This window comes from Camponotus vicinus, unplaced genomic scaffold (genome assembly GCF_025532165.1).
Source record: "Camponotus vicinus isolate PSW18456_S1 unplaced genomic scaffold, iyCamVici1.0 SCAF_2, whole genome shotgun sequence".
Taxonomy (NCBI): domain Eukaryota; kingdom Metazoa; phylum Arthropoda; class Insecta; order Hymenoptera; family Formicidae; genus Camponotus; species Camponotus vicinus.
In genome coordinates, this window is record NW_028141956.1 from 17564151 (window position 1) to 17577146 (window position 12996).

At 29.6% G+C, this 12996-nt stretch overlaps 1 protein-coding gene across 3 annotated transcripts in view; it reads left to right on the top strand.

Annotated features, from left to right (window-relative positions):
- The first annotated feature begins 4357 nt into the window (after positions 1-4357).
- The window catches only part of LOC145966891 (kelch domain-containing protein 4), a 119563-nt gene continuing 110924 nt past the window's right edge, over positions 4358-12996 (top strand). For 2 of the 3 annotated variants that reach the window (XM_083091318.1, XM_083091321.1), the window contains exon 1: positions 4358-4574. In XM_083091318.1, coding sequence (XP_082947444.1) covers positions 4458-4574 — 117 coding nt within the window. In that variant the 5' untranslated portion in view covers positions 4358-4457. The remainder of the gene's footprint in view (positions 4575-12996) is intronic. The other variant, XM_083091320.1, reaches the window with a different exon arrangement.

Consider the following 12996-nt stretch of genomic DNA (forward strand, 5'->3'; position numbering starts at 1 on the left):
TGTATAAAAAATCAGTTTTATGCTAAGTATATTATAATTTTCTGGACTGTAGTAATATTTAATATATAATTTTTGCTATATAAATATATATTTCTGATATAAAATCTATTTCTACAGATAGTAAGATCGGCTGAGTTATGTCACAGAATATCGGAAGGCTTACATCAAAATGCGAGAGAGAGGAGATGGCATATATCAATATGAATCCATTCCCTGGCGAAAATAAGAAACTTTATAAAGCGTTAACAACCGTTGAATGAGAGTTTTCTGAGAGTTTATATGCTTTTCAAACTTTGTAAGAGCACTTACATAACGCTGTTGGGTTTTGAATGCTTATCAAACGCTGCAGTGTTGCAATTTTTGTTCTACAAACACTTTATATAATGTTACATGAAAGTTTTGCAATGCTGAGGTAACATTTTTCAGAGTACGTTCAGTAAACGTTGATACATCTTCGTGTACAGAGTTTACTCAGACTTTTCAAACGTTTACGATTACGCTATAACGTACAAACGTCTTTTAAACGCTGCAGTGTTGAAATTTTTGTTCTACAAACTCTTTACTAATCGTTTTTAAACTCTCGACGAACTTCCACAAACGTTCATGTAAACGCCAAACAAACGTCTCATTTTTGCCAGGGTTGCTGATGTTGTAAGAGCAAAAATAGATATCTCTGTAGATTTTATTATTTTTGCATCCGAAAACTTGAAAGTTGCCCATGCCTTATCGGAAGTAAGTCTTCTTTTGTATTTTCAAATATATATAAGCGCACATTTTTAGCATATTCTTTTATGTTATCATTTTTTTTGTTAATTATTATTGATTATTATTGATTACTTTGTTAATTATTGTCAATTAAGAAGAAATATATATTTATATAGCAAAAATTATATATTAAATATTACTACAGTCCAGAAAATTATAATATACTTAGCATAAAACTGATTTTTTATACAAGCTATAAAAAAAATTCTTCTATATTTTTTACTTTTATTTTTTTACAAGAAATTATTTTGTCAATTATAATTAATTGGATTACATATATTACCATCTTTTTATATAAATTTTATTATTATATAGTTTATTATTTGAAAGCGAATATAAAATAACAATTAAATACATAATCACAAATTGTGATCATTTTCTGAATGATGACTACATTATAAAACAATTATAAAAGATTTACTTATTTATTGGTAGAAAAACATATTTCAATTATCTACGCTTATCCACGATCCATGATATATTATGCGATTATGCGGAATTAATAATAAATTAGTCATGGATTAAAAGTTATAAAAGAGATAAATTTGCTCGTTTTGTTTACACTTAAAGTCAGTACACATGAGAAAATTTTAGTATTTACCATAAGCAAATCGACCAATCACAGGACGGCGTCCATTTTATATAGCTTCCGGCTAACTTCACAATATAAAAAAATTTAATTAAAATTAAACGAATGACTCACAAACCTTTTTAATTATACTTCAAAACTCTTCATACGAAATACAAACGATTCATAAGGAGAATTTTTAATATTTAGTTATGTTGGCTAACTACATACTGTAAAAATGATTAATTTTTTATAATTATTCTAATTACTCACAAACGTTTTTAATCACACTTCAAACATCTTCATACGAAATACAAACGATTCCATAAGGAGATTTTTGGTTGGCTGAAAAATTTCCGGCTAACTTAATACGAATCTAAGGGTGACGTCCCATGGCGCGTATTGCGATACGCGCGTATCGGGCGTATCGAGCTTCGACCAATGACAGACGATCCGCCGTTTTTGATACGCTGATGATTCGCTCAATTCATTATTCGAGCGGATCGCTGTGCGATCCGCTCATACGTATGTATGGTATATATTGTTCCAGCTTTTTTACATATGTACATGTATAAAATATACATATGTAAAGTATACAGAGTAAAAATGACATGTGGAATTGTTTTGCTTGTAATTATTTCACTTTTTAGATGCATGCATGCTTGTATGTTCAGTACGTCGGAGTTTGGTTTCTATTGTCCCATGAAACGGATTACGCGGAAGCGGAATCAGCGGATCACCAATTATGAGACTGTTTCGACGTAATCTTTATCAGAATAATCCCGTGGATTGGCGATCCGCTGAATCCGCTACCGCGTAATCCGCTCCATGGGACAATAGAAAAAACTCCCGCATATCAAAAACGGCGGATCGTCTGTCATTGGTCGGAGCTCGATACGCCGGATAGGCGTGTATCAGGGTGACGTCCCATGGCGCGTATGGCGATACGCGCGTATCAGGCGTATCGAACTCCGCGATCAATCAGAGATGTTCCGCCGTTTTCAATACGCCGGAGTTCAGTTCCTATTGTCCCATGAAGCGGATTACGTGAAAGCGGAATTAACGGATCGCCAATCACGGGATTATTCTGATAGAGCCCCTTTAAAGATTCTGTTGAAACTGCCCTGTGATTGGCGATCTGCTGGTTACGCTTCCGCGTAATCCGCTTCATGGGACAATAGGAACTGAACTCTTGCGTATTGAACACACGCACACAAGCACGCGTGCATTAAAAAATTATTAGAAATTATTAGAAATACTTACAGGTGTTGTATTTTTTTCCATTTTTAAAATCTGCAAGTTTTTTTATTGTGATTTATTATTTATTAACGTATTTATGTACATCCAATATCATAGATATATAATCCATACATCTAACCTCACTAATAAAGCTATATACATATATAGATGTATATGTGTGATCCGCTCAATCCGCTCAACTTAAGCGGATCGTAGCGTATAAAAAACGGCGGATCATTTGCTATTGATCCAAGTTCGATACGCCCGATACGCGCGTATCGCCATACGCGCCATGGGACGTCACCCTCAAGGGCAGTCTACAATGGCAGTAGCAGTAGGTCGTAGCAGTCGTAAGCGAAATGAACCAAATCCATTTCCTACGGATTTCGTGCGTTCTACGGCGGTCGCGCATACGCAGTCACGGCGAAGAATTCTGCGTTCTTAATTCTGATTGCGCGTCCGCCGTAGAACATACATTATAGCCGTAGGAAATGGATTTGGTTCATTTTGCTTAAGCCGGTTATACAATAGCTGTCGTAAGTCGGGTGTCGTAAGAGTTGACCAATCGTATTCGATTATTCTTCTCTAAAATCAACTGTGATTGGTTAACTCTTACGACACCCGACTTACGACAGCTATTGTATAACCGACTTAACCGGCTTTACGACTGCTACGACCTACTGCTACTGCCATTGTAGACTGCCTTTCACAATACGCGCCATGGGACGTCACCCTAAAAGTGACTTTTCATGTAGCGAATTTTTCGCTGCGAATGATTTTTAGGCCCAGTTCCACAATCCAGTTAACCCGAGTTTAAGTGGCGAATGGACCAATCAGGATCCAGTTTAACGTATTAAACTCGGATTAACTCGAGTTGTGGAACTGAGCCTTAGCGAGTAGCAAATAATTCGCCGCAAAGTAGCAAATTATTCGTCAAGAATAGTTTATGAACGTCGCATCTGTATGATTGCGTGTCAATATACTAAATATTTAAAATATTATTTATAATATTTATTTTTATTTTATTAATAACAAATAAAATCTTTTTTAATAGAGGATTCAGTTATAAACTGGATTACTTGCGATATAATCAACAAATGCAGTATTAGTTATTTAATAGTGTATAAGGCTGAGTTTCCACTGAGCGCGTCACGCGTCGCGTCATCCAGCGCGAGCCAATCAAAACATCCCATTGTAATAACACGGAAAACATGTTATTACAATGGGATGTTTTGATTGGCTCACGCTGGTTGACGCGACGTGTGACGCGCTCAGTGGAAACTCAGCCTAAGAGTATAAATAATTACTACCAATTAAATAAATATACCAAAAAGGAAAGCTGATTTCTTTGTTAATTTTATTTTGTAATAAAATTGATGTTTCTTTATAAGCTATAGATTTGTATGTGAACAGCGAATGATTATGTGATCTTCAATCGCAGCGAAAAATTCGCTGCATGAATTGGCACCTTAAAGATGGAAGCACATAAAATTGCAGGAGCGCATAACCATAAGTATAAAAAAATTGATTGGTCCATTTTCTTATGCATATATTTGTGGACCAATCAATTTCCTTATGTTTCAAAATTAAGAGCATACACCAATGGCCGCATTCAGCGGACTCAACCGCTAAGTAGCAATCGAACATGATTGGTTTCTACTTTCAGGTCCGACCAATCAGCGTCGAATTACATCGGAAAATCTAGTAATGTTGCCCAACTGTTGAGTCTGCTGAATGCGGCCAATCAGGCTCACGAATTTTACAACAGTTGCAAAGCAGCTTTTTCTGCTGAACGCAGCCAATGTACACTTTCTGAACAGTGTAACCAGTTGAGCTAAAAAGAATATTTATTTAGTATCGATTTGATTTTATAGCATAAAAAATAATGGGAAAGAAAGACAAGAAAAATAAAAATAAAATAAGTGGCAGTGTGAAAACTGCTCTAAAAACTGAGAAGAAACTTAATGCTAGACAAAAGAAGGAATTAACGGCACTTGGTGAGGTTAGATTTCCTTTTTTTTCTTTGGTTATATAAAAAAATTTGGATTAAACAATAATTACTCTTCCAAAAAATTCTAATAAATTTTTACGAAAAAACATTAACTTTTAGTTCATGTTTTTATGTGTATATATATATATATGAATTGAAAATGTTTAATTTGAATGTTTAAATGTGATAAAAATTTACTTGTTAAGATATTTAATATAAATTATATGAACATCATGTTATTGACAGTATTCATATTAAGTCAAAATTTAAATAATTTTTGGAATGAAAATTATGTATTATTATACATTATATATATATGTATAATTTTAAAATTATAATTTAAAATTATCTTAAACTTCAATAAAATTTTTAACAAATGTAATTATTGTTACAAAATTTTAAACTGTAAATTTCACTGAAACTTTTTTGTTTTAATATAACGTAACATGAGCAAAAAACAAAATATTAATGTATATAATAACATATTATTAATTTATATTGAGCAAATTATTAATTTATATAATTATTAATATTGGTAATATGTTCATTTTTTCTTTGATAATATTTCTAACATTATCAACACATATACAGTATTACGGACATCAATCACAAAATGATCCCAGAGAATACATATCCTTAAAAAATGTCTAAAAAATAACTTAAAGACGTCTTATCGTTCTTTTGACTTTTTTGTGTTGTCTGAAAGGAATGTAACATTGATAGCTAGTATAGTCTGTTTATTTTTGTTACTTGTGCTATGGACAGTGATTTTAATACGTATTAAAATTGATGTAAGTGAAATAATTATTATAGTATTTTTTAACATATATACAATATGTATATATATATATATACAATATAAATACAATATATTAATGAATTTGTAAATATATATACAAGTCATATATATTTACACACACACACACACACACACACACACACACACACATATTTACACATTCATTAATATAATTGTAATAAATTGTATTTTGTACTTATATTAATTTTACAGCTAAAATATGAGTAGAAAAAATACAAAAAAATAATAAGCATACATATAACTTATAAATATAAATAATTGAAAGAGGTATTATTTGCAATAAATGCAGGGATGAATGCAGTGAAAACAGGAATATACATTGCCAGCAAGGAATTTTAACATTCTTCGTTCAACTGTAGATGCAAAAAAGAAAAAATTTATGTAGCAGAATATCTGGATCACTATAGTTCTTTCAAAGAAGAAGAAAATGCATTAATAAATTGGATATTTTATTTGAGTCAAAGAAGCTTCCCAATAATTAAAAATCAATTGTTAATGTGCAAAGGATTATTAGATTTTTACAAAGAAAAAATAAATTTGTCAATAATCGTTCTGCGTGTCATTAGTTTTTTGGAATGATAAATAACTTGGAAAAAGAATGTTAAAAATTGAAAATTTGATTTTTTGTAAAGCTGATGTTACTGGAAGTATTTTGAGAGATTAATTTTGAGATGAAATAACTAATTATATAAATTTTAAAGAACTATTAAATATTACACCAGAAAGAATTTTTAACTGTGTCGAAGCATCCTTTTTACTCAATTTTAAAAACTCATCTGTTTTGGTAAAAAAGAAAACAAAAATGTATAAATCAGATGGTTCAAATTATAACAAATCAAATAACAGATGGATGATTGCAGCCAATTTTATGAATATTGTTATATTTTATCCATGGCTTATATACATGTACAAAATAGAACATTTTTTCCAGTAATATTCTACTTAGATGGCTATTCTTATATGATAAAACATTTTAGCGATTTATATAACATAAAATATAATTAATTGCTTTCTACTCCAATTTACATACTTTTTAACTGATGAGTGTATCAGTATTTATAACTGATAGAAATGATATTGAAAACTTCCTTTCATAAATATCGCATAGAAAATAAACAATCAGCTCTTATAAAGAATGACTTTTTGGATTATTATTAAATAGCCAGGTACAATTATAAAATTTTAGCAGTAGTTAGCATTATAACAGCAGATCTAATTATGACTTTGTAGTAGATTCTTATCCATTGTATCCGCAATTGTTTACTTTCTACTAGCATAAGTTTTTGATATAATGTGAAAGCAAAAATGCAAAAAAATTAAGTATGACTTATCAACATGCTGTGTCGATAAAAATATGGCAATTATGAAGTACGTCTTGCCATCACACGATGTAATAGCAGAAATACAGCAAGGATAGAATATGCTTGTCATAATATATTGACGGCAGAAACATGGCGGAAATCGTACATGACTTGATGTTATTGTGTAATAGTAGAATCGCAACAGGATAATTACACAATGTCCTAAAAATAATACAATTGATGATACAGCAATGTTAGTTATAATCCAAGTCAAAAAATTATCTAATTTTTTATTGGACCATTAATTGTGGAGCAAATAATTAATAAAAATACTCAAGTGTATTATTATTAATAATAGTTAAAAGTAATATTATTAAAAAGTATTATTATTAATAGTTAAAAGTAATATTTAATAGAATGCAAAGAAGGTAATAAAATAATAGTCGCGTATATAGTATATAATTATTCTTTCGTTGTATTTGCATCAAACTAAATGTTACCATTAATTAGCTTCTTTTATTAATCAAATACATTTTAATTTATGATCCCATGAAATAATTGCAGAGAATTTTTCTATTTGGATTGTAACAATGACATTACTTATATAGATATAATTGTATCACATTTAATTAGACATTATGTATCTGAAAAATATATAGTCACATGATTATTAATTTACATAATATTTGTTCATATTATATATTAAAGAAAATTCATTTTGCAATAGGCTCTTTTTTTATATAAAATAAAATAAATCTTATCATATATATACAGGGTGGACCATTTTAACCTTTAATGGAGAATAACTCGAAAACCAAGCCCGGGAGAGAAAAATGTTTCAGACAAAAGTTGTTTGGTTTCGAGGGGGCCATAAGATGGTATCATTGGTTTGACCTTGAAGAGTTATTTGAAGGTCACATGAAGGTCACCTTCAATTTCTTAAATGGAACCTACTATTTGTCATTGCATATTCTTGTAGCTTATCTCGAGAGCTTTCCAAAACACTAATTAAGTACCTTTTCGTTAAGTACTTTTTGAGTTATGAGGCTTGAAATAATTTCTTAATTTTACATAAACCGTAAAATATCTTGTAAAATATTCATTTTTCGATTATCTTACCTTAATACTTTTATGTACAAAATAATGAGAGGAATCAATTGGTGTAAAGAAAACACATAATTGTTTCGAAAAAAAAAATGTAATTGTTAATTGCAAATTCCATATTTTTTCTTAAAAACAACTATGTGTTTTCTTTACACCAATTGATTCCTCTCATTATTTTGTACATAAAAGTATTAAGGTAAGATAATCGAAAAATGAATATTTTACAAGATATTTTACGGTTTATGTAAAATTAAGAAATTATTTCAAGCCTCATAACTCAAAAAGTACTTAACGAAAAGGTACTTAATTATAGTGTTTTGGAAAGCTCTCGAAATAAGCTACAAGAATATGCAATGACAAATAGTAGGTTCCATTTAAGAAATTGAAGGTGACCTTCATGTGACCTTCAAATAACTCTTCAAGGTCAAACCAATGATACCATCTTATGGCCCCCTCGAAACCAAACAACTTTTGTCTGAAACATTTTTCTCTCCCGGGCTTGATTTTCGAGTTATTCTCCATTAAAGGTTAAAATGGTCCACCCTGTATATATAATGTTCGTAATGTTCTTTAAGAAAAACTTAATTTTATCTTTCTCTGATTTTTCGATAAATGTTTAGAGATTATTTTATTTTTTACAAAAATTTTTATGAAACTTGTGATATATAAGATTCAAAATGTAAATTTATCAGAACATAAATAGTACATTATATTATAATATACTATATATGTAAAATATTATATATCACAATTTTCTTTTTCTTTATACATTCTATGTTTTAATAATATATTTCTTCTTCTTATTTCATACTTAAATATTGCAAAATCTCAGGTAGCAAGCACACGTCATTTTAACATTTCAAATTGGTCATTCACTGACTATTCTTGACGTCACGAGTTGACGTTTTTATGACGTAAAAGTGACGTAATGTCACAGATTCTTGACGTCATGACATATATTTGCTTTTTGACGTCGTAAAATGTACCATATTTGGACGTCTTTTTCTTAGCATAATAATGTATTTAATAGCTTTGTCGAATAAAGCAGATTAACCGATTCGACAGCATCATTGAACAATTACAACCATTCTATTCTTCAGAGGAATCTCAGATCGATTAAACTGCTTTATTTGAAAACGCTGGAAAACACAAATATGGTAAGAAAATAGGTCACAAGTTTTATATTTGTTATTATTATTTTATTTAAACATAAATAAAAACTTACTTCTAATATCATATAAAATTTCAACAAATAATGTCTTCCGTTACTTGCGTTTTATAAAAATATATTTTGCCACTCAACTGTATTATAAAAAAAATGTGTACATTTTTTGGCACTTTAATTACACTCGATTGATATAGCTAATATTTTTACTGTACACTAATTTAATGAACACTTGAGTGGTTAAGCAACATGAGATAAACGCATGTCTCGAAAGAAAAATTGTTAAAGTCTGATCGCGAAAGTCATGTTATATAAAAAATTTTAAAAGATTTTTTCTATGGGATCGATGTACTAACTAATCACATTAATAATAAAATAATCGTCAGTTCATGACTGAAATATGACGTCAAAATAATGTCATATCAAGACGTCAATATAAAGTCATGTAGCAAATTAGTCATTTTGATGACATATGACCAAACATGACCAGTTTGGAACGTCAAAATGACGTATGCTTGCTACCTGGGATATCTTGCGCTTATCTTTTCCATTTCTTTAGCTCCTCCATTTTTCCAACTTCTCTCCTTTTTTACTCGGATTAATTATCGATTTACTTGCAAAAATAGCATATCTTTAGTCCAAGAAGAATTCAACATGCAATCCATTTTATCACTTTTATTTTAAAATTCTTGTTCTGGTTTTGTATTATGTTTATCGTTTTCTGGCTCCGAAAACTTGGTACCCCAACTTTAACTTTTCGAATTCTTTTCTTTAATCGTTTGTGATTTATTTGTAAATGATTGTGAGATTAATTAAAACGTTTGTGAGATCAGCCTTTCGTTGTAAAATAGAAAATAACCATTAAGTATTAGCGCCCTCGTTTTTAATTTCAATCCTATTTAAGTCTTGCATTATATTTAAGTTTTGCAGAGAGTTTGGTTTTTTGGTTTTTTTTTAAGAAACGACGATCTCACAAACCTTTTAATTAATATATTCGTGATTCACAAACGATTTTGCGTCGATTGACCTTCTAAAAAACTTAAACAGAATTGTAATTAAAAACGAGGGCGCTAACTTAACGATCATTTTTATTTTCAATTTTATAGTGAAAGATTTCACAAATGTTTTAATTAATCTCACAATCATCTACAAATGAATCACAAACGATTAAAAAAAAAAAAAAATTCGAAAAGTCAAAGTGGGGGTGCCAAGTTTCCGGAGCCGTTTTCCTTCTCTGTGTTTTCATTTCAATATTTGTGTGCTTCTATGATACGTTGCTCCCATTTGGTTTGCGGATACTTCTAATATCGCTGCTTTGCCGAACGTAATGCTTCTTTCGCATTAACTCGAAATTCTGCTTTAATTAGTTTACTAAAATATTAATTATTGCAGCATCTCAATATAATATATCAAGTTATTAGCAATAATATTATAGTAAACTATAATTCATATATTGTTATAAATAATGTCATATATGTTTCAATTCAAACATAGTACCATACATATACGTTTATTATAGTATCTCAGAATTCGCAGACATAGAATGCACAGCGTGGTTGTTCGTGCCAAAAGAAGTAACATTTTCCTCTTTTTCAGACGCAAAATTGCGTCTGAACATTACTTTTTAAATGAGAACAACTTTAAGCGCTTTAGATTACGTATTAATCAGGGACAGCGCGCGTACAATATGCGCAGCATTTGAGCATATACGCTATTTTGCTAAAGATACAAGGTTTCAAGAATTATGCATAATATCTAAATATCGCTGTTTTCCATACCACTTACTTAATAAAAGAACATTTTCTATTTGATATCATCGAAACAACAATTGAAAATAAAATAAGTAGATTATATAATATATATTATATGTGAACAACTTTGATGTGAATATTTTTGAATAATTATGATCCAAAATTATTGTTCCAAAAATTGTTTTGGCCCTGAAAAGAATCGATTAAATGTTTTAAAGTATATACTCGAAATACAGATCTTTCATTTGTGTACACATATTAGATTTAGAAAAATAGTTTCATTATACAATAGCAACCGGAAATGGTCCAATGTATACAAAAAAGAATCTTATTCGCAGAGCAAATATGTGTATACAAACAGAAGACCTGCATTTCGAGCATATGCTTTAATCAACCTTTTTCAAGGTCAGACAACTTTTAAAACGTTAGAATAATAATTCTGGATCAAAATTATTCAGAAGAAAATCTACAACCCCTATACAAGGTATCCCAGAACTCGCGGACACAGAATGCATAGCGTCGTAATTAAAAAAAGTAACTTTTTCTTGTAGCAACATTGCGTCTGATCATTACTTTTTAAATGAGAGCAACTTTAAGCTAATGATTAAGCGCTTTAGGCACATTATTACACATGAATCAGAAGCGGACATATATGAAGAATTATATATCTAAATATTACCATTTTCAATATAATTTATTTAATAAAACAACATTTTCTATTTGATATCATCGAAACAATGATGATGAAAGTAAACTAAGTAGATTATATATATATATATATATATATATATATATATATATATATATATATATATATACAGGGTGGGCCATTTTAATCTATGCACCCAAATTTCTTTGTACCTAAGACAGATACGGAAAAATGATTCAGACAAAAGTTTTATGGTTTCGAGGGGGCCATAAGATGGTATCATTGGTTTGACCTTGAAGAGTTATTTGAAGGTCACATGAAGGTCACCTTTAATTTCTTAAATGGAACCTACTATTTGTCATTGCATATTCTTGTAGCTTATCTCGAGAGCTTTCCAAAACACTATAATTAAGTACTTTTTTGTTAAGTACTTTTTGAGTTATGAGGCTTGAAATAATTTCTTAATTTTACATAAACCGTAAAATATCTTGTAAAATATTCATTTTTCGATTATCTTACCTTAATACTTTTATGTACAAAATAATGAGAGGAATCAATTGGTGTAAAGAAAACACATAGTTGTTTTTAAGAAAAAATATGGAATTGTTAATTGCAAATTCCATATTTTTTCTTAAAAACAACTATGTGTTTTCTTTACACCAATTGATTCCTCTCATTATTTTGTACATAAAAGTATTAAGGTAAGATAATCGAAAAATGAATATTTTACAAGATATTTTACGGTTTATGTAAAATTAAGAAATTATTTCAAGCCTCATAACTCAAAAAGTACTTAACAAAAAAGTACTTAATTATAGTGTTTTGGAAAGCTCTCGAGATAAGCTACAAGAATGTGCAATGACAAATAGTAGGTTCCATTTAAGAAATTAAAGGTGACCTTCATGTGACCTTCAAATAACTCTTCAAGGTCAAACCAATGATACCATCTTATGGCCCCCTCGAAACCATAAAACTTTTGTCTGAATCATTTTTCCGTATCTGTCTTAGGTACAAAGAAATTTGAGTGCATAGATTAAAATGGCCCACCCTGTATATATATATATACATATATATACAGGGTGGACCATTTTAACATTTAATGGAGAATAACTCGAAAACCAAGCCCGGGAGAGAAAAATGTTTCAGACAAAAGTTGTTTGGTTTCGAGGGGGCCATAAGATGGTATCATTGGTTTGACCTTGAAGAGTTATTTGAAGGTCACATGAAGGTCACCTTCAATTTCTTAAATGGAACCTACTATTTGTCATTGCATATTCTTGTAGCTTATCTCGAGAGCTTTCCAAAACACTATAATTAAGTATCTTTTCGTTAAGTACTTTTTGAGTTATGAGGCTTGAAATAATTTCTTAATTTTACATAAACCGTAAAATATCTTGTAAAATATTCATTTTTCGATTATCTTACCTTAATACTTTTATGTACAAAATAATGAGAGGAATCAATTGGTGTAAAGAAAACACATAGTTGTTTTTAAGAAAAAATATGGAATTTGCAATTAACAATTACATTTTTTTTTTCGAAACAATTATGTGTTTTCTTTACACCAATTGATTCCTCTCATTATTTTGTACATAAAAGTATTAAGGTAAGATAATCGAAAAATGAATATTTTACAAGATATTT